Source organism: Cetorhinus maximus, chromosome 1 (assembly GCF_964194155.1).
Source record: "Cetorhinus maximus chromosome 1, sCetMax3.hap1.1, whole genome shotgun sequence".
NCBI classification, from domain to species: domain Eukaryota; kingdom Metazoa; phylum Chordata; class Chondrichthyes; order Lamniformes; family Cetorhinidae; genus Cetorhinus; species Cetorhinus maximus.
The window spans coordinates 116471680-116494154 of NC_135879.1; the positions used below are offsets into that span (position 1 = coordinate 116471680).

Genomic DNA, 22475 nt, shown 5'->3' on the forward strand with positions numbered 1-22475 from the left:
TTAAATGCTGTTATGCATTCTGCTCCACCACTGCTTTTGGTGGGGCATTCTATCTTCTAACCACCGCCTGCATAGAATAAAATCTTTTAATCCTTCCCTTAACTATTGTGGTGACTCCTTGATTTTGTCTTTTACTTGTCTAATTGTCAAGCATTGAAGCAGTTTACTATATTTTATGTTATCAAGGCCTCTCATTGAATCAGCATTTATTTAACCTCAATCGTTCTAAGAAAAAAAGAGTGCCAATTTTTCTCATCCCTTCTCATAATCATAACACCTCACATCTCTGGTATCATACTGAATCCTTTCTGTTTCCAATTCATGACCTTGAAACCCTTCCTAAAGTAAGGCGCTCAAAGCTAAACACATCATTCTAACTGGCCTAACCAATGATTTTACTATTACCTCTTTGTTTTTTGTACTCTATGCTTCTTGTTTTCCCTTGGACATTAATATTTAATTGGATAAATATCCATTACCCACCACTATGTTTTCAGCCTTTAGCTAACTGTCACTGCTGCCCCTTAAGGCACAAGCTCCCTGGGCATCTTTTCAAAAACCTTTTGAAAATCCACATGGACATTTACTCCATTTCTTTTATAAATATACTCCATTAACTCCTCAAATCAGTGCAGTCTGTCCTTAATTAAGCTGATTTTTCTGTCGAGGCAAGTTTTAATTTGACCTTGTATTATGGCTTAAGCTTATCTGCTTTTGAGGTTAGGCTGAATGATCTACAGTTACCTGGTTTTTATCCTTTTATCGCTTTTTTGAAGCAGAGGTGTTATTTTGGCATCCCTCTATGCTTCTGACCAACTTTCGTTTGTTAGAAACATAGACAATAGGAGCAGGAGTAGGCAATCTTGCCCTTCGAACCTGCTGTGCCATTCAATATGATCCTCAATCTCAACGCCATTCTCCCCCATATCCCTTGACCCTTAGAGTCTAGAAATCTATCTGTTTCCTTCTTAAGTATATTCAGTGACTTGGCCTCCACAGTCCTCTGTGGTACAGAATCCACCCGCTGAGTGAAGAAGTTTCCCCTCGGGCAGAATTCTCCAGTCGACGAGCGGGGATGGTGCCCGCTCGCCGACATGTAAAATGATGGGGATGATGTTGGGCGGGCGTCCTGATGTCTCCCTGTGTCATTTAGATTTTCAGTTTGGCGGGCGCGCAGCCAACTCAGCTGCGCACCCGCCAAACTGTCAAAGGCTTATTAAGGCCATTTAAGTATTAATTAATTCAATTAGCTGAGCTACCCGTCCAACCTTAAGGTTGGTGGGCAGGAGAAGAGCCCAGGCGGCCTTCGCATTTTTCATGAAACCTCATCCACGCACAGGGAGCGCTCAGTGCTTCCGGGCGAGCTTCACGCTGGGCAGGCCTTAATTGGCTCGCCCATGTAAATTGGCGCCGCGTCCCCGATTGGGGGCGCCAATCGGGCTTGCACCCGCCCCCGCTCAACCCCTCCAACGGGGGGAAATTTTTGCCCCTCATCTCAGTTCTAAATGGCCTATCCCATTTCCTGAAATTGTGACCTCTTGTTCTAGACCCACCAGCTAGAGGAAACAACATCCCTGCATCAGGATATTTGAAAGATTGTGACCACAACCTCTAGTTTTGATTTCTGTTGGCATTCTAGGAGGCAAGCCGTCAGGGCTTGCTGTCTTTTACAGTGAGTTTCAGCAATTCTTTTTCATATTTGTAGTTATCTTTTCTAGCTGCTCCACTATGGCAGGTTTCAATGAAAAGTATGGCAAAGCACTCATTTGGCATCTCTGCCATTATTCTCTTCTGTAAGATTTACTTTTTCATCTCTTATCAGTCCTGCCTTTCCTTTAACTATTTTACTTTTTATATGCTTATAAAATTGTTTACTATTTTGCTTTACCTTACCCACCAACCTTCCCTTATATGTCCCACTAACTTGTCCAGTCTCTCTTTCTATCAGTTAAAGGGGTAGAAAAGTTTTTTGGTTAGTATTCAACAACCCAGTAGTATTAAATAAAATTCTCACTTTGGGAAGGTTCTGGTTAAGCCGTGTTTGCTCTGTGCACAACAGACCAGGGTTGAATGGGGCAGGTTTGAGGACGGATGAATGTTTTGGAATTTGCTCCATTAGCTTCAGGGTTTATTGATAACAGACAAACTAAGGTATGGTTGAGTGGGCAGAGAAGTGGCAAATGGAATTCAATCTGGAAAATTGTGAGATAATGCATATGGGGGGGTGGGCATACAAAGCAAGGGACTACACAATACGTGGGAAGTTATTGAGAGGGGTTGAGGAAGTGAAGTACCTTGTAGTGCATGTCCACAGGTCCTTGAAGGTGGCAGGGCAGGTGGACAAGGTGGTCAAGAAAGCATATAGAATGCTTTCCTTTAATGGGGGAGGTATTGAATACAAAAGCAGGGATGTAATGATGGAACTGTACAAAATGCTGGTTGGGCATTTTGTGTACAGTTTTGATCACCACATTACGGGAAGGACATAGTGCGTTGGAGAGAGTGCAGAGGAGATTTACAAGAATATTGCCAGGATTTGAAAATTGCAGCTACGAGGAAAGATTGGATAGGCTAGGATTAGAACAGAGGAGGCTAAGGGGTAACCTAATTGAGGTGTACAAAATTGAGGGGCCTAGATGGGGTAGACAGGAAAGACTTGTTTCCCATAGCTGAAGGGTCAGTTATCAGGAGGCATAGGTTTAAGGTGATTGGTAGAAAGATTAAAGGGGACACAAAGAAAAACTTTTTCACCCAGAGGGTGGTGGTCATCTGGAATTCACTGCTTAAGTTGCTGGTTGTGGCTGAAACGTTAAACGTATTTAAAAGGTACCTGGATCTGCATCTGAAGTGCTGTAACCTGCAAGGCTACGGACCAGGTGCTGGAAAGTGGGAATAAAACAAGCGGCTAGTTTTTTTCTCTTTTTGGCTGGCGCAGGCACAATGGGCTGAATGGCCTCTTTCTGTACTGTAACTTTTCTATGGTTCCATAGTCTGCTCATTCTTACTGGTTGTGAAGCTCAGGATTTTAAATTCGCTTCTACAGTTTTAAGTTGTTTATCAGACAATTTACATATTGAATGTTATTTCAAAAGTCTAACTTTCTGCCTTTTAATGAATAGTTTGACGTTGTACATCCACTCTGTTATTTTCCCAGTCGATATTAGGAAATTTAAAGTCCCCATTTTCACTGCACTAAAGTTCCTGCATCTTGCTGCAATTTGCCTTCAAATTTGCTCTCCTTAATCTTCACCCAACAGCATAATAGCTTGTCTATTGTTCTGTAATTCTAACCAAATTGATTCTGTCTTGAACTGTTAAGTACATCATTCCTTTCTAGTGCTTTAATGTACCTTTGATCACTACTGTCATCGTGCCCCCTACCCCCATATTTTTGCCTGCCCTGTCTTTCCTAAATACCATACTACTATTTCAGAAAGGAAATCCAAAACATGCTCAAGGATTGAAAGGGCCTATTGCAGCTCCTATGTTCCTGAATATAGGGTGTAGTCAGGAAGATTAAGCGCCTATTCCTCCACTTGTTTGATCGTGGTCTATATTATTGCTACCATTTCATAATCCCACTTGTGCCAGCAGCTGAACAACCTCATTTACCACGCTGCTGATATTTATGCAGATACATTTTAAATATTTCTTAGCCTGTCTCGCATTCCACCCCTGTCTGATAATTCCTATTTCTGAGCTGTTCCCTATTCTAACACTGTTTGTCTCTCCCAGTCCTGTGTGTATCTTGTACCTGCTTCATTACTGGTACCCCGCCACCATGTTTCTGGCTGATCTTCCTGCGAGGAGATTAGTCCCAGTCCATTTTGTACAGGTCCCTCTTGCCCCAGAACTGGACCCAATACCTCAGGTGCCTGAAGCTCTTCCTCCTGCACCAGTTCTTCAGCCATTTTATACTCATCAGTACTTGGCATTGGAAATAGTCCAGGGATTGGTACCTTTGATTTCTCATTAACATCCTGTCTAGTTTATGAAAAACACTCTATAGGAACTCAATCCATTTTCTACCTACATGTTGGTGTGGGGCAGGAATTATATATGGACAAGTTTCAGTAAGCATGGCAAGTTTCCTTCCCTAAAAGACACTAATGAATCTGTTTGGTTTTTACAATAGCCTGACAGCCTCATGGTCATTTTTAATGACATCAGCTTTTAATTTGAAGATTTTTTAAACTGAATTCACATTCATAAACTGCCATGGTGGGATTTGAACTTGTGTCCCCTGGATTACTAGTCCATTAATATAAAGCGACAGTACTGTACTCATTTCTGGGAGTGTAAGTAAATTGCAAACACCTTCTTTGCTGCAACTGGGTAAATGAATAAGCGAAATACCAGTTTCAGTTTGTTTGGCTTGGGTGTCAAGTAAATGCATTCCAAATTCATAACTAAGATATGTGTTTGGGTTTTGGAAATGCAATGCAGTACTGACTAACTGGTTTACCATAGTCATGTGACTCTGCCATGATTCACTCTGCCTCTTAAGGTCAGTTCAATAAAGCCTCTCACTGAGACAGACACTGATGAAGACAGTGGTCCTTATACAAGAAGCATGGTGTACAGAAGTGAAGAAAAAATAGATTTGTGAACCCTGCAAGGAAGACACTGAGCACCCCAGGAACACAGGTTCAAATCTGCAAAAAAAACATTGCTGCTGAAAAAAGGAAATCACACAAAAGCTGCAAGTGAAATTACTGGCTGCAGAGAAAAAGGACAAAGAAAACAGACAGAGGCTGCAAATAAAAAATACTGAGTGAATAAACAATGGCTGCAGTAAATTTTCCAATCCCATCTCCAGTATCATTGAAAAATGATGCATGGCAAAACTGACAGTTTTTCCACTTGATGGCAAAACTGAGAGATTGCAACAGACTTAATGAACAAGCCTGAACCAATAAGAGCAGTCACACTGTAACAGTGCTGGGGAAGGACTGCTACAAAGTGTATATTGCCCTAAATCTAGAAATTGAGCAAAGAAAAAGGATGACAGATTTTGAAAGCCTTGAATACAAATTTTGAACCCTGAATGAATGTTACATATGAACGATATGTATTCAACACTAGAGTTCAGAGTGAAAACGAGACCATTGAATGGTATGTCACGGCAGTAACACATCCAGCAGAATCATGTGAATTTGGACAGCTAAAAGATGATATGATTATAAATTGGTCCTCGGCGTGAGAGACCCCTCGATGAGAGAAGTCTATTGAAAGATGAGAAACTGACGCTAAAGAAAGCGATAGACATGTCAAAATGCAGAAGTTGTGAGCTATAGCATATGTATGGCAGAGCACATTATGCTGAGAGAGAGTCCAAGCCAAAAGAGCTAAGTGATCGCAGACAAAGGGCAGGATGCAGATACTGCAAAGGACAGCAGGCATGGGAAAAGAAGGATTGCCCAGCATGGGGAAAACAGTGTTTTGACTGCAAGAAGCAAAATCATTTCGCACACAAGTGTTTGACCAAAAAAACAAGCCTGTACAGATGGCCACTGGAGAGATATCAGCAAACAAGTCTGGTAATGAACTATACACGATACAACAGATTGGTTCAGTCAAGTCCTTAGGTGACAAATGGTTTGTGACTGTTACTTTACCTCTGGGGTCATCATTGTATCAAGTGAACAAGATGTGTCAGATAGACACTGGTGCGTCATGCAACATAATGACCTTCACAGATCTGTGTGAAGTGGTTCAATGTGCCACCCTGAAAATGAAGCCCTCGAAAGTAAGGTTGAGGCTATGTGATGGCACAATACTCATACCGACGGGATGAATTAGTCTGACAGCCCATTGCAATGCCAAGCAGGAAGACCTAGAATTCCAAATCATAGATGGGGCGCAACGGCCACTCATCTCAGCTGGAGCAAGTCTAAAGCTTGGGCTGGTAACCTTGAGCCTGCCGGCAGATAAAGGAAAACAAAAAAACTCCTGAGCGAGGGAGACTGAAGACCCCAGAGAGAGGGAGACAATGTTCAAGTAAACCGCAAGGTGGTTGCCGACCATGTCAGTGCAATGAAATGCACAAGCTGAAAGTAAATGAAGCAGTTCTACAGGAAGGTAGTCCTGGCCAGAGTCTGATGTCACGCCACACACAAACTACACTTCCAATAGCAGAAGAGCTACTGAAATCTGAAGTACTAACAGGCGTGAGTAAAAAGATCAAGGTGAAATGACAGCCAAATTTCAGTTTGAGAAGACCTTTGCCAGAGCTGCGCATTGGAGAGCCAGTCAGGGTGCAAACCTTCAATTCTTTCAACAGGAGTTGGCCCATGTGGAAACTTGGCACATGTAGAGAAATTGTCACCTCGACTGTACGCAGTGGAAATGAATGAACCAAATATACCAGCGCAACCACATGCATATTTGAACTAGCGAAGCTGTTCCTTTGCAGCAATTGGGCGGTCAGGAAGAAGTTTTCGGGTATGCAGGGCAGAGACAATGTAAGATCAAAAGGCAGCTGCAAGCCTCCAACTGGCTCCACAGTGGAAAGAATCCCATTTTGAATTTGTAAGGTGAAAATGCTTTGCCTGGTGTTTTGGTTAAGCCTATGGGTTGTTGTTATTGGAGGTTAGTTTGGGAATTTGTTAAAAATTATGATAGTAGTAATTTGTAGCCATGTGTATATATCTTAACCTGTGTAAATTAATAAAATGTTTAAGTTAGTTTAATGTAAAACCTCAGGAACTAGTGGTCTGATTCCTGAGTTTAGAGTCACATCTCAAACATAACACCTAAACATCTGTCATAAGCAATAATTTAAAGTTTCCCTCTGGGATTTTTAAATAACTCTGCTTTACCAACAGCATCGGTCATAACACTGAATAATAGACCAAGCAGTTGTCAATCCATGAGAACAGTGGGTAACTTGGGCAACTCAGTCACATAGGATTGTGCATGCCAATGTGTTTTTTGTTCACTAGGGAGAAAATGGGGATGTTTGTATCCTATTTTCTAATATGAAAAGGGGGATGTTTGGGTTTTGGAAATGCAATGCTGCACTGACTAACTGGCTTACCATAATTATGTGACTCTGCCATGAGGCACTCTGCCTTTGGTGGGGGGGGGGTGACATTTAAGTTCAGTTCAATAAAGCCCCTTACTGAGACAGACACTGATGAAGACTGCTGTCCTTACACATGAAACAAAAAGGAGATATGATCAATTGCAGATGGCTAGAAGTGTTTGGGGAGGAGGGAGGGGAGAAGGATGAATGGAGATGGTAATCTTTGCCTTGTGGAGAAGAGCTGACGACAGCCTGGGTAACCACATCTCTGAACATAAATTGTTGGCAGGTAAGCTCTGACTTCTGTTTGGCTCTTCCAGCAGGGTAATTTCTTTTATCTTTAACTCTGACTTTCTGGACGATGGCAATGGAAAGAAATAAAGACAGTAAAACAGGACAGACAGGGAGCAAAATAAATCAATGTTTTGGGTAAAATTTTTGCAACAAGATTCTGATGAAGAATCTCTACCCAAAATATTAAGCTATCTTTCTTTATAGTTTTCAGATGTATGTTTTGCTCCGAGTGGGGCTTGAATCGACAATCTTCTGATGTCAGGATGCCACTACCACTCAACTAAGTGACCTTTATTCATGTGTGAAACCTGATGTGAGTGTCAATAGACCATTTGGACATAGGGGTGAAGAGAGAGTATGACATCTGTGCCCAATCCTGTGCTTGTCACTTGTCCACACACTTACACTATATCAGGGGTGACTGGAGTCAGAATCTTGATTTGATTTTCCATTACAGGTACTTAATCCAAGAGCTCTGAGGCCAACTGTAGCACTCCTACTGTCGCAGTAGGTGGGATCATCTAATTCAGTATAGTAAGGACTTCAAACCTAAGACCTTCCTGCTTTAACACTCAGAGCTGTGACTTTACTATTGAATTGTTTTGTATGAGAGGTAATCCAGAGTATTTAGTCCCATTTAAGTGTCTACAATAAAAGCTAAATAAAACAATGTATGTTGCAAACTCCTTTGATTTTGATGTGACACAGTAAATCAGTTTTTCTCTAATTGAGTTTTTAAATCAATCAACCAATGCAACTTTAATCAAAGACATTTAAAACATAGTACAATCCTATTACTGCTCTCAAGCTAGTTATAATTGCGCTAGACTGTAATACAGTACAAGTTGCTTAAAGAAGAATGAGACCTCTGTGGACATGTTTTGACCTGACTTGCTCAATCTATGTGGCGTCTGCCAAAAACCAGACAAGTAAATCAATAGATGGTTTTGTTTCTCGCCCCTATTTCCTGGTATTTCGGGGGTAGTGGTACTTCTGGATTAGAAGTCAACGAGAGCAAGACAGGAGTAGTGGGACTTGGAGAAGGAGAGAGACCAGGATTGAGGCCAGAGAAAGCAGGGAGAGAACAGTGTGCTGTTACCCAACGAAGTCCCACCGATATGACAAAAACCTGCATCCAAAATCAACAGTGAGTCTTTGTGAATTCCTGGTGACTGTTAAGGCCTTGTCAATTCCGCATATAAAGAAATTTGATATGTCCTATCAAAATAATTTTGAATCGGCCTGATTTCTAAATATTCCTGGGGTCCAGGAACCAGATGCATTCCATATTGATGAGATAAAAGCCTTCTCTTTCTTTTGATGAGAGGAACCTGAGTTCAGAGGAGTTTGAGCAGTTTCAGCTCAACTAGTGAATGAATATCACTTGACTAAACACATCTCCATCTTAGCCCCTGCTGAAACCCTTATCCATCCCCTTGTTGCCTCTGGATTTGATCATTCTAATGCTCTCCTCACAGACTCATTATGGCACAAAAGGAAGCCATTCAGCTTGTCAAGTTCATGCCAACTCTCTGTAGCGCAGTCCAGTTAGTCCCATTCCCCTGCTCTGTCGCCTGAATCCTGCAAGTTTATTTCATTCAAGTGCCCATCCAGATTCCTTTTGAAATCATTCATTGTATGCACATCTGCTGGCCTTGTAGGCAATGAGCTCCAAGTTATTACCACTCGCTGAGTAAAAAAGTTCTTCCTCACGTCTCCTCTCCACCTCTTGCCCAAAACCCTGGTCCATGTACCATCAGCTAAACGGAACAGCTTTTTAAAAATCTACTTATCTAAACCTGTCATAATCTTGTATACCTCTATCAAATCTCCCCACACCCTCATCCCTGGAACCATTCTGGAAAATCTCTATTGCACTCTCTCAAAGATCCTCATATGGTGTCCAGAACTGGATGCAATTCTCCAGTTGTGGCCTAACCCACCGTGGACCCTCCATAAACTTGAGTGCTAAACTCTGTTGCCCATACCCTAACAAGTCCTGTTCACCCATTCCCCTGTGCCCCTTGACCTTCATTGGCTCCGAGTTGAGTTTTAAATTTCTCATCCTTCTTTTCAAATCGCTCTATTTCCTTTCCCTCCACCCCCGCCCGCCTTTTCTGTAACGTCCTCCAGCCTTACAACCCTCTGAGGTCTCTCTGCATTCCTCCAATTCTGGCCCCTTCAGCATTCCCAATTTTAATCGCTCCACCATTGGTAGCCGTGCCTTCACTTGTCTAGGCTCCATGCTCAGAAATACCCTCCTTAGCCTATCCATCTCTCTACCTTTTCTCCTTTAAGATATCCTTAAAATCTACTCTTTGACCAAGCTTTTGGTCATTTTTGATTAAAATTTCCTTATCTGACTTAATGTCAAATTTTATTTGATAATGCTCCTGTCAAGCAGCTTGAGATGTTTTATTACATTAAAGGTGCTATATAAAAACAAGTTGTTATTATTTCTGTGAAGTGCCTTGGAATATTCTTCTACATTACAGGTGCTTTCTAAATGCTAGTTGTTGTTATAATGACAAGTCTGAGGTAAGCGAAAGATTATTGGCGTGAGAGATGCAAATGCCACATGACTAGAAAAATGCATTTTGTCCAGCAGTCCCCCCCCAGTGCTCCCGTCCCTCTGCTAATTTGGAGAAATATAAAAGCAAAGCTCTGAAGAAGAGTCATACGGACTCGAAATGTTAACTTTGCCTTTCTCTCCACAGATGCTGTTAGGCCTAATGAGTTTTTCCAGCACTTTCTGTTTTTGCTATGTACACTAATATTGCTTGTATCTAATTTAATATTGAACAGCCTGTAGAGAAAATCTAATTTCATAATTGATATAATGTGTTTATATAAACATTTACCAGATGCTGAGGCCGGCAATTCATGCACTAACCCTGTGGTTGATAGTAAACTATGTACGGCCTCTAGGTGAGAGGACTGACACTTAGGGTTGATTTTTTAAAAATTCTTTGATGGGATGTGAGCATCGCTAACAAGGCCAGCATTTGTTGCCCACCCCTAATTGCCCTTGAATTCAGTGGCTTGCTAGGCCATTGCAGAGGACAGTTAAGAATCAAGCACATTACTGTGGGTCTGGGGTCCAATGTAGCTCAGACTGGGTAAATTTCTTTCCCTAAAGGACATTACTGAGCCTAATAGGCTTTTACAGCAGTCAATAATAGTTTCATTGGCACCATTACTGAGACTAGCTTTCAATTCCAGATTTATTAGTTGAATTTAAATTCCACCAGCTGGCATGGTGGGTTTTGAGCCCATGTCCCCAGAGCATTAACCTGGGCCTCTGGATTACTAGTCCACTGCGCCACCGTCTTCCCCCAATTACATGGTTTTTCCTGTTGTGTTGTTAGCAAACTCTCATAAATTACCCTGGCAAAGCGGTGAAAAATGGAACTGAGCTTAATCCTTCCATTCAGCACATACTGGCTTTATGGTGGCAGAGCTGGAAGATCACCCAGAAACGTGCCAGGTTGGAGTTTGGGTTATCAACTCTCAGGTAATCAAGGTGGCTGGTTGGCAAAAAGCAAATGGTTGGGGTTGGGGTGGGGTGGGGTGTGGTGGTGGATGGAAGATTTCTGGATTGGAAAAATGTGGTAATCAAGCTTTTGACCACCCTTTATTGACTTGTATTTTTTTTTGCTGTACACTGTGTAAAAAAAAAAGACAAATTTTCATTTTATTAGTCCCTCCAGCACCCTCAGGGCACTTCACAGCCAATGAATCATTTTTGTTAGTGTTTGTAGGGAAATGCAGCAGACAGGAAGGTCCCACAAACAACAATGAAATGGCTGGAATATCAAATTGTTTTTGTGGTGGTTGCAGGATATATTTTGGCCAGGCCATCAGAAGAGCTGCTGTGTTTTATTTCCGATATTATCACTGATGGAGCAGATGGGGCCTTTGTTTAACATTAGTCATCTAAATTTTGTGCTCAACTCCGGAAGGATTGATTGATGCTGACAGTGGGTGCAAAATGTGAGAAAATTACCAAGATCTCTGTACTGACAGATCTCTATCTCTATTTCTCACCTTGATGCATTAGATTAAAAAAATCCTCCAAAGAAGGTCCATTCTTAACTGTTGCTCTATTTAACATCCAGATCCCACAGCCTGTGTGCACAATTTGTGAGAATTCCTGCAATAATAAATCTTTTTTTTTGACTTTAGGTATTCCCAGTTTTATTCAGAGGAGGAGTTCTGCCACTACAACATGTTTAATCATTATTTCTTTGGGGGAAAGGTAGGTGCCAGCATGTATCTGATTAGATTGGTCGTTGCTACATAAGGTTTCCTTAAAAGACTTTAATTGAAGTTTTGTTCAAATTAGTTCCTCAATGTCAATTTGAAGGAAGTGTTCTTATAGAAATATTCTTTGATTATGAAAATAATAATTTGCAAGTTCAGCACGTAGGGTTTCCTTGCCTGTCAACCATCCCAATAAAGGGGAGGAATCGTGAAGTGCTGCCAATAATTGCAGAGGGACCTGGGAGCGGAGCCAAAGCTGCCTAAAACCAGAAAAGTTTCCAGCCAAGTCAACCAGCAACTTGTCCCCATTGCAGTCAAGAATTAAAGAACACTTCTTAAGTGCAGCCAACCTTTACTGCCTATCTACCCTTTTTCCACACATCTCCACTTATAGATCTAAGCTTCTCAATCTTCATCCAATGTAACTCTACACAATGCTGTGCGCACAAAGTGAACAATACCCTGGTTCAAGGTGAAAATATTTCCATTTAGGTATATAATTGACAGCTAGTTCACAATTCTGCAACAGCAGTTTGGCCAGTAAAATGTGTTATATAATAATGCTTGTTATACATTCCATTAAAACCTTAGAAATGTTAGCAGTGGTCAAATGGACAACAAAAGGAGAAGCTCACACTCTGTCACTGGGGTGGGGGGGCAGTTTTGAAGCAATGCATAACCGAACGCAAATGCAGGAACATTACATGGGCCTGAACTAACAGCCAGCCAGCGTGAAGCGCACGCTGAAAAGCTTGGTGCTGCCAGGATGGGGGTGAGAGGAGGGCGGGGGAATGAGATCGGCACGGGCGAGCGCTGACAGCTCCCTAAACCCGGCAAATAAAGTCTTTAAAATCAGAAAAAAAACGTCAAAGCGTCACAATCAGGCGCCTGAACATATAGATTATAAAAATGCTGTCCACTGATTTCTATTTTTATTTTATTTAATAACGGAAACCTCATTCTGCCCTTGGATGAGGTTTAATGAAAAATGTAAAGGCTGCCTGGCCGATTCACCCATTTGCGAACTGTAAGGTTGGATGGGCTACGTAAAATGACAGACAATTGTGCCGTTAATGGGCTTAATTGCCTATTGCCTTCTTAATTGTCGGTGGGCACACTTCTGACTTTTGCACATGCCTGCCGACCGAAACATCGCACAGGATGACGTTGGGCGCTCACCTGCTCTCATCTGGTGCAATTTCACGCCTGATTGGGTCGGGCGCTCACCCGCCCGATCAGCGGAAAATTCAACCCACAAAGTATTTGTACTTGTTCAATTAATTCCTATTATCTTGTGTAATTTGCAGTCCTGTTGTTCTCACATTTTGCTGCATTTTACAAACCTGGATAGAACTAGCTTTTGGCACAACACATTTGACATTTACTATATTCTGGGTTTCAATTGGCAGCTGGAGAACACTTTAAAGCAAAAGTAGTTTTCTCCCTGTTTAAGAAACTTCGATTTATACAGGTCTTTTTTTAAAATTAGTAAATCAATATCTAATTTTGCTAGGGACCTTCTGATGTGTGCCAGAACCACCTGAGGTTTGTAATTTTGTACATATGCCTTCTAGTTCTATAGAGAAGCCAGACTAGATAGTTTGCTTCCATCTTCACATTTCTACTCGGCGCTTTATTGACTTGAACCACTTTCCCTCTCATCCTTTCTTTCTCAAAGAAATCTAATTCATCCCTGTGACCCTCTTTAAGGCCTCTTTTACACTGGCACTGTTTTAGTTGGATTTAGGGATCGTTCCCAAAATTTACACTGGCAAGTCAGTTTCTATGGCTGAAGGCAGACTCTCAGATTCCGTTCTACATGTGTCTATGATTCTCCAGCTGGGATAAAGGAGTCAGATTTAGCAGTGCACTATGTTGTTCAAACCTCTTATTCTGCACAGAGCTTCTGGTTGTTTCTTGAATTTATTTATACTGTTTGAATTAAAGCCTTAATTTATATTACATACATTACATACAAATACTTCATTTTGTGCAATGTCATTCCATCTAAATTCCACGGTTACTCCCAATCTTTAAATTATATCCCTTACTTTTTGAAACTTTGCCCTTGTTATACTATCTTTTGCACTCTCCCTCACCCTGTTTTTCCCCCTCCCATGCCTCATTGGAAATGTTAATTATCTATTGATGCACATACATTATCGATTGCATTTTCTTTCATGCTTCAAGCAGTATTCATCCTTTAATCTAGTTTATCTTGTACGTTTCTCTCCAATTTATAGATTCTTGCCGTGACATTACTTAGAAACCAGGCACACTGCTGATTAAGCTAGCTGCCTGGTGCTAGAGTTCCATTGTAGCTATTCAATTCCTGACTTGAGTAGGAACAAAATTAAAAATTGCAGAAACAACCTGCCATTATTTTTTGTTTGTATACCTCTACTAGTAACTACACCAGTTGTAACTGGTCACTTTTCACAGTTTATTTGATGTTAATAGAGCTGAATACTATATTTTATTTAGCTAAATACTGCATTTATCACATCCTGTGTAGCATCCAAAATAAAGTTTTATCTTACCACGTTCCCTTGGTCACTATCTGATTTTTGAAGAGATTCAGAGTTCTTTTCTGCTGGTCTCAAGATCGATGGTAAAGCTGTCACACCCTTCTCTGTTCCCTACAGATTCTTAGACTATAAAGCAAACAGTACAAAGGTTGCACCTTTTTTATACCCAAGAGCTCTCATGTTTTCTATTCTGCTGTTCCTATTTTGCTCCTCCTCTGATTCCCTAGATCAAAGGGAGTATTTAGGCCCAACCAATACAAGTACATGTGCGGGTTAAACTGTGGAGTTTATAAGTGAAATATTTAAATTTCATTACAATTTAAACTAAATGCATATAGTGAGCAGCATCAGGGTGGATATTTTGAAATTGTATAAGGAAATTTAGCATTGAAATTGCCAGAGCTGGAGATTTTAGTTAATTAAAATTCTCTTGAGAATTTTTTATTTGGTTCTTTGCAATTGGTAGCGCAAAACAAGCAACGTTGTTTTTTTTTGTCTCCTGGCAACTCTTAATGTGCTGCTGCTTGGACAGAATAGGCTTGATGTCTTGCTGCTGGTGATGAAACATAGTAATAGACTAGCTGGAGAATTCATATGTAATTCAGAACTCCTGAATTCAGACATAAACCAAAACTAAAACATTTCTATGACAGATATAGCATAGTTCTAATTTTAATTTTTTATTGACTGTGGTATTTCAGTTTTAATATAGATACTGCTCTTTAGGACCCGAGTCACCTTACTTTGACATCTATAGTATCTCATAATTGGCATGTGATTTGGTGCACTGTTACATCTTGTGACAAATCCTGTAAATTTCTATTCTTGTTAGGCATTGTGTAATTTGTTGCCTGATTGCCACAGTTTTGTATTAAAACCCCAGAGTCAGTGGAAATGTCCATTTCTAAGCAACAGCAAATCTGATGTGGTACAATTTCTTTTTTAAGCCACTAGGAAGGCCAGCATTTATTTTTATCTGGGAGCATCTGTGGAGAGAGAAACAGTTAATGTTTCATGTCATGACCTTTCATCATTAATTCCCTGTAAAATGGTGGTAAGCTGCACTTGGGCCGCTGCAGTCCATACGTTGATGTTACTCTCGCAGTGCTGTTTTGAAAGAAATGTAGTGAATGTCGCGTAAAAGGAATTCGGTAAAGCTGTTGACGAGGCACAACACAAGAAATAGCTGGAGAAGATTGAAGATTATGGAATTAGGGGTAGGGTAGCAAATTGGATTGAAAACTGGTTAGAAGGATAAATGTGGTTTATGAATTTCAGTGCCAGTATGATGCTAGGTATGTAGGCCGTACATCCCAAAGGCTGGCGGATTGTATCAAACAACACGTCCCAGCCGCTGTTTGCAACGGACATTGTGCAGACCATACCCAACCAGCCCGTGTTGGCAAAACCCATAACACAGTGTCCAACATGAGATGTGATTCCGTGATTGGACAACATTTGCTTAATTAATCCTCGGTGTACTAAGAATTACACTGACAACCAGTTTAGGATTGTCAGTTGGGCTCGCAGTGTGGTGCATTTGCGTGTACTGGAAGCTACGTATATTAACACACAGGGCCCTGCTCTTTGCAGACAGAACATCTACACACATAGGGCTGAATTTTTCCGTCGGTGAGCTGGGGGTGGGGCCCACTCGCCAATGCGGGATGATGTCGGGGGAACCCCCGATGTCATCCTGCCCCATTTAAATATTCAGGAAGGTGGGCAGACAGCGCAATCAACTGTTCGCCCACCGACCTGTCAGTGGCCAATTGAGGACAATGACAGGGTAGTTAAACCAATTAAAGGCCCTGCCTGTCCAACCTTAAGGTTGGTGGGCCGTCCAGGACCCCCAGCGGGCTTCTGAAAAATAATGAAACCTCATCCACCTGCGGGATGGGGTTTCATGTCTGTTTTTAAAAAAGTTTAATAAAGTTTTTGTGATATTTATTAAAATGTCCCATCTCGTGTGACATTGTCACATGAGGGGGACAGGTTAATTTTTTTATTTTTCTATTTTTAAAGTTTCAAACACTGTCAGCGCTCTCCCTTAGGCAGCACTTAGTCTCAGGGAGATGTGATACGCACGAAAGAGCGCACTCTGACAGTTGGGGAATCCCCCTCCCCCCCCAGCACAGGAAGCACATAGTGCTTCCCGACGGGTGGCCCGCCCACTTAAAATGGCGGCGATTGGCTGCCCGCCCACTGCCAAGCCGGTGAGGCCCGCCCACCCATCAAGGGAAAAGTTCTGCCCATTGCACCTGTTTCAGCTAAACAAAATAAGGGACAGCCATTTGCTGATTCATTCCTCAGGGCAATGCCTTTACCAATCAGAGCCAAGCTACCTGTTTCAATTTCAAGCAATGTTTGGTAGTTAACTGTCAATCACCATCAACTGGTGCATTCTCCAGGGCATTGCTTGTACCAATCAAAGTCCATTTGCAATTAATCTGCACTCTCTTCTCATACGGTATTCATTTGTTGTTTTCCCTTATATCGTATACTTACGAATTGTGATGAATGCAAGGTAAAAATCTTCGACAAATGTGCCTTTTTTTTCCAGTAATATTCAAGTTATATACTTGTAATAATTGAATGGAGGAGAACAGGAGAATTTGGTGTTCAGGTTTTCAAGATCTTAAAAGCAGCTCCCCATGTGGATGAGACCCTAAAAAACTAATGGGATATTGGATTTTATGGCAAAAGGTACAAAATAATAAAAATGAAGATGCACCATTGAATCTATATTAAGCTTTAGTAAGGCAACAGTTGGAGTATTGTGTGCACTATAGGAAAGGTGATGAAACAACAGAGAGGATACAGTACAGATTCACCCATAAACTACTTGGAACGAGGATGTGCAAATGTGAGGATCGACATAAAATGTGGAGTAGTGTTCATTAGAGATTACAGGGTGGTTTGATGGAAATGGTTAAAATAATCATAAGGAGAAGATATAAGATTAAATGTAAGTGATTTAGGGCAAAGTGCAGGGGAAATATTTTTGTCCAGAGGGTTTTAGGGCTGTGGAATTTATGGCCAGATTTGGTGATTGAAACAGAGACTGTTCAAGAATAGGTTAGACAGCTGGTTTAAGGAAAAAGAGATAAATAGATATGAGAATATGGCAGCTTCATGGGATTATGGAATACTCCCCACTTGCCTGGATGAGTGCAGCTCCCACAGCATTCAAGAAACTTGACACCGTCCAGGACAAAGCAGCCTGGTTGATTGGCACCATGTCCACAAACATTCAGTCCCTCCACCACCGACACACAGTAGCAGCAGTGTGTGTCACCTACAAGATGCATTGCAGGAATTCACCAAGACTCCTTCGACAGCATCTTCCAAACCCACGACCACTACCATCTAGAAGGATAAGGGCAGCAGATAGATGGGAACACTACCACCTGGAAGTTCCCCTCCAAGTCGCTCACCATCCTGACTTGGAAATATGTCGCTGTTCCTTCACTGTCGCTGGGTCAAAATCCTGGAACTCCCTCCCTAACAGCACTGTAGGTGTACCTACACCATAACATGACACCGGACTGCAGCGGTTCAAGAAGGCAGCTCACCACCACCTTCTCATGGGCAATTAGGGATGGGCAATAAATGCTGGCCCAGCCAGCGAAGCCCATATCCCGTGAATTAATTTTTAAAAATTAGACCTACAGTCTTTGTGGGAGATGAAGACCAACATTGATTGACTGGATCAAATGCTGGTGTACATACTTTAAATTCTTTCTAATTCTCTGAAATTTTTCACCACCCATCACTTTAACTGCTTATGATTTTCAGAATTCAAGTTGCACCAATACTGGTTAACCTATCAAAGCATGCAATTCTGTTTCTAACAAACTCTTCTCTCTCTCCCCCCCCCCCCCCTCCTTTTCACATTATCTTAAATTAAATTTTATTGTGCCTCTATTATTCTGCTGCATTACACAATTAATTTATTAATACGCTACAAATTTAAAAGCAAGTTTTCTCACAGCTTGTGCCTTCATTACTTAGTAGTATTAGTTAGGCTATCTCACCTACTAACAACACTACCTGTGTTCCAGCTCGGCCTCTCCATGTACTCGTAGAATCATATTGCAAGGGAGGCAGCAATTTGGCTCATTGTGCCAGTGTTAGCTGTTTGAAAGAGCTATCCAATTAGTTCTACCCCCTTCTGTCTCTCCATAGCTCTGTAAATTTATCCTCTTCAAATATTCATATAGTAACTTTAAAAAAGTTACTATTGAACCTGCTTCCACCATCATGCATTTCAAATCATCTTTTAAAAAATAGATTCTCCTCTTCTTGTCCTGACCTTGGTCAATTACTTTTACATCTTTGTCCTCTGGCTCCTGATACCCTCACTAGCGGAAACAGTTTCTTCCTATTTACTGTCAAAATCTTAACTTCAGATCTCCTTTTAACCTTCTCTGCTCTAAGGAGAACAATCCCAGTTTCTCTAGACTCTCCACTTAATTGAGGTCATGTACTGTTGCTGACATATTCCTCAGGACTGTGCTGATCCGTTTCTTGCTTTTTTTCTACCTTTCCACAGTTGTGACCAAATATAGAATCATGAGGCTTGAATAGATAGTAAGAAAGCAGTGTGTTGATCGAGCTTGACCTGTATCACATCACCACTTTGCATTGTTATGATATTACCATCTGCCTCCGTCTCTAAAAAGGAGGGAGGAATTAAAGCAGCTCAATTCAGCTGATTGTGAATTGAGTTAAATTGGGACAGTGTGTATTGTTTTTGTTAATTATTTCATGGTGTTCCCTCTTAGCCATGCCCAGGAGCAAATTTAAAAATATCTGCTTGTAACCAAAGCCAAAGAGATGGGTACCTTTGAAACCGTGACTTAATTTGCATGTTGCATCATATTATTCAATATCAATCTATTGTTTCCAAAGGTAAATGCACCTTATTTGGGTCTTTTCAATATCTACAGTTCTACATGTTGAGAAAATCTTTTTTTTCCATTACATATTTTACAATGTGTGACTGGTGTTACACAGTTAAAAAGCAAGGAAGTTGTCATAAAGTTATAACTCCTGCATATCAAAGTACTAATGTTTTTAATACTTGTTTCATGTTTTTTTTTTAAAAAATGTAATTGTCAGTAAATCTGGAAAACTTGTTTGAAAATTGCATATATGCCTGTACACTGATTTACTTTATTAACTTTCCATAGTCTGCCTCTGAAGCATTTCAAACCTTCTTATGTCAAGACAAAGGAGAGTCTATTATTATGGTGACTGACCCACCATTTGGCGGCCTGGTGGAGGCTCTGGCCCACAGCTTCAAAAAGATTGTTGGTATCTGGAAGATTTCACGGAATGAAAGTATGGAATCTCAGTATAATATGTATTCAGATGTATGGTGGAGGAATATTTTGCACTTGGGAATATAGAAACATTTGGAATAGAAGTAGGCTAGGCAGCTTCTGAAGTATGTTTATCATTATTTAATTGGTTCACTGAAGAACTATGTCCTACTTGGGGTCCTTATCTTCATCTTAATTCCAATTACCTACCTGTAATCCATATCTTTTGATACTATTACCTAACAAATATCTGTTGACCTTCGTTTTCAAAACTAATTGTCATCACATTGATGGGGGAGTATGTTCCAGATTTCTATCACCCTTTTGTGTAAGAAAGTACTTCCTGATTTCATTCCTGGATGGCTTAGCTCTAATTTTAAGATTTTTGTCCCCTTTTTCCTGATTTCTCCACCAAAGGAAATGGCTTCTCCAGACCAATCCTATCAAATTCTTTTAACATTTTAAGCATCTTAATCAGATCATCCCTCAATCTTTTTTACTCGAGGAAAAAGAGGCCAAGTTTATGCAGCCTGTCCTCATATCTTAACTCTCTAAACCCTGCTATTGTTCTATTGAATGTGTGTTGCACCCCTTCTGAGGACAACATATACTTCCTGAGTGCAGTGCCCAAAACTGAATGTAGTTCTCCAGATGGAGTTTGAGCAAGGGTCTGTACAACTGAAGGGTAATTTTCTCCTGTAATTTAGTTTATGCACTATGCATCAAGCTCTAGGTCATTAATGTATATCAGGAAGAAGAAAGGTCCCAACACCGACCCTGGGGAACTCCAATACAGACTTTTCTCCGGTCCAAAAACATCCACTAGCCAGTATCCTGTTTCATGTCACAATTTCATATCCACGTTGCTACTGTTCCTTTCATTCCACGAGCTCTAACTTTCCTCACAAGTCTGTTGTGTGGCATTTATCAAATGCCTTTTGGAAGTCCATGTACACCATATCAATAGCATTACCCTCAACAATCCTTCTATTACCTTTTCAAAAAAAACTCTAGCAAGTTAGCTAAACACAATATGCCCATAAGAAATTCATGCTGGCTTTCCTTAATTACCCACGTTGATTGAAGTGACTGTTAATTTTGTCTCGAATTATTGGTTCTAGAAGCTTCCCCACCAGTGAAGATAAACTGAGTGTCCTGAGTTGCTGGGCTTATCCCCTCTGAACCTTCTATTTTCAACCTGGTTCTCTGTTGTCTTGTCCACCTGACATCTGTCATAAACATACTTTGTGTTCTTTTTCTTAATTTCTATTGCTTTTGTCATCCAGGGGGCTCTGGATTTGTTTGCCCTACCTTTCTCCTTCGTGGGAGTATACTGTGACTGTGCCTGATCTATCCCTTTAAAGGTAGCCCATTATTCATGTTTTCCTGGCAACTGATTCCCATTTATTGGGCCCAAATCCATTCTCACATGATTGAAGGCGGCTTTCTCCCAGTTAATTATTCCTCCTCTGGATTGTTCTCTGTCTCTACCTAGCCCAACCTAAACCTTATGATACACTGATCACTGTTCCCTAAATGTTCTCCTACTGACACTGATCCACTTGGCCCACCTCATTCCCAAGAATCAGGTCTAGCAGTGCCTCCTTCCTTGTTGCACTGGAAATATACTGCTGTAGAAAATTCTCCTGAACGCACTCTAGAAACTTTTTCCTCTCTGTGTCCTTTACTACTATCCCAGTCTACATTCAGATAATTAAAGTCCCCCATTATAACTACTCTAGCACCTCTTTGTACTTCTCTTGCAAATTTATTCCTCTATACCTTTCCCGCTATTTGGTGGCCTATAGACTACACTGAGCAACGTAATTGCAGCTTTTTTGTTCCGTAGCTCCAGCCAAATTGATTCTGTCCTTGACCTGCCTGGGATACCCTCTTTCTCCAGCACTGCAAAAATATTTCCACCCCTCCCCCTTTCTTTCCTGAACACCCTGTATCCAGGAATATTTAACACCCAGCCCTGCCCTTTGAGTCAGGCCTTTGTCATAGCCATAACATCATATTTCCACATGGCAATCTGTGCCGTAACTCGCCAATCTTATTGACCACACCTCATGATTACACAGTAACTCTGATTTAGATTTTACTTTCTCCCTAACTCTGAATCCACCTAATAATTTGCTATTCCCTACTCTAGTGTTCTCCATCCCTCCCAGTATTCTGTGCACCATGGTATTCCTCTCTGATAATACCTCCTGCTTTCCTCACCCCTGCCAATTTAGTTTAAACCCTCCCCAATAGCATAAGGCGTGAACCCAGTTTGTATGATTCCATGCTAAAGTGCATCAAAAGGTCTCTGGATGCAAATTTTAAAATATCTTTGGGTATGGAAGCAAAGTATACCAGTATCTTTTCACAATGTTCTTGTGATGTAGTTCTTAATGCAGCTATGGCAAAAATGAATGAGATAAAGAGTATGGGTTAAATTATTGGGTAGGAGAGGGGATGATTGAAGAGGACAACTGCCAGTTCTCACTGGTCCAAATGGGCTTCGATCTGGATGTCAATTCAGATCAGTTAGTTGGTTTATTTATAATATCAAAATTGTTATATTTACTGACATTGTTTTTTGCTCTGATTTTGGAAGCCATGAGCCGCCTTTTCAGTCATTTATGCTTCTTGATTTTGCTTCTTTAGTCTTGACAGTAGACTTGTTGGCAGTTTTTCATGGATCTGTGAGTCTGCCATCACATAAGAATAAGCATATAGTAGTTTAAATGGTGAGTGTAAGCTGCTGATCTTTCTGGGATCGGAACAAATTCAACAGCAGTGTAAAAGCAGGTAAATTGAACTTAACTGAAATTTAAGTTTTTTTTTTAAAGAGAGCCTTGTCTGCAGATCTGTAATGGAATCACATGTAGGTAGTTTAGCAGAACCACAGCTAATCAGAATACTTTGATTCCTATGTTGAGATGGCCAAGGCAATATCACTTGTTTGGAACTGTTACCCAGGTATGGATTTGTGTGCATAGATATTGAAAGAGCTACTATTTATTCCCACTCTCTGTCCCCATAGCC

The 22475-nt window shown here is 40.9% G+C and overlaps 1 protein-coding gene across 1 annotated transcript in view; it reads left to right on the plus strand.

The window, feature by feature from the left end:
• zcchc4 (zinc finger, CCHC domain containing 4) overlaps window positions 1–22475 on the plus strand; it is a 103951-nt gene that overhangs the window by 60157 nt on the left and 21319 nt on the right. Inside the window, exons 6-7 of the mRNA XM_078545840.1 lie at window positions 11507–11579; window positions 19308–19458. Coding sequence (XP_078401966.1) covers window positions 11507–11579; window positions 19308–19458 — 224 coding nt within the window. The remainder of the gene's footprint in view (window positions 1–11506; window positions 11580–19307; window positions 19459–22475) is intronic.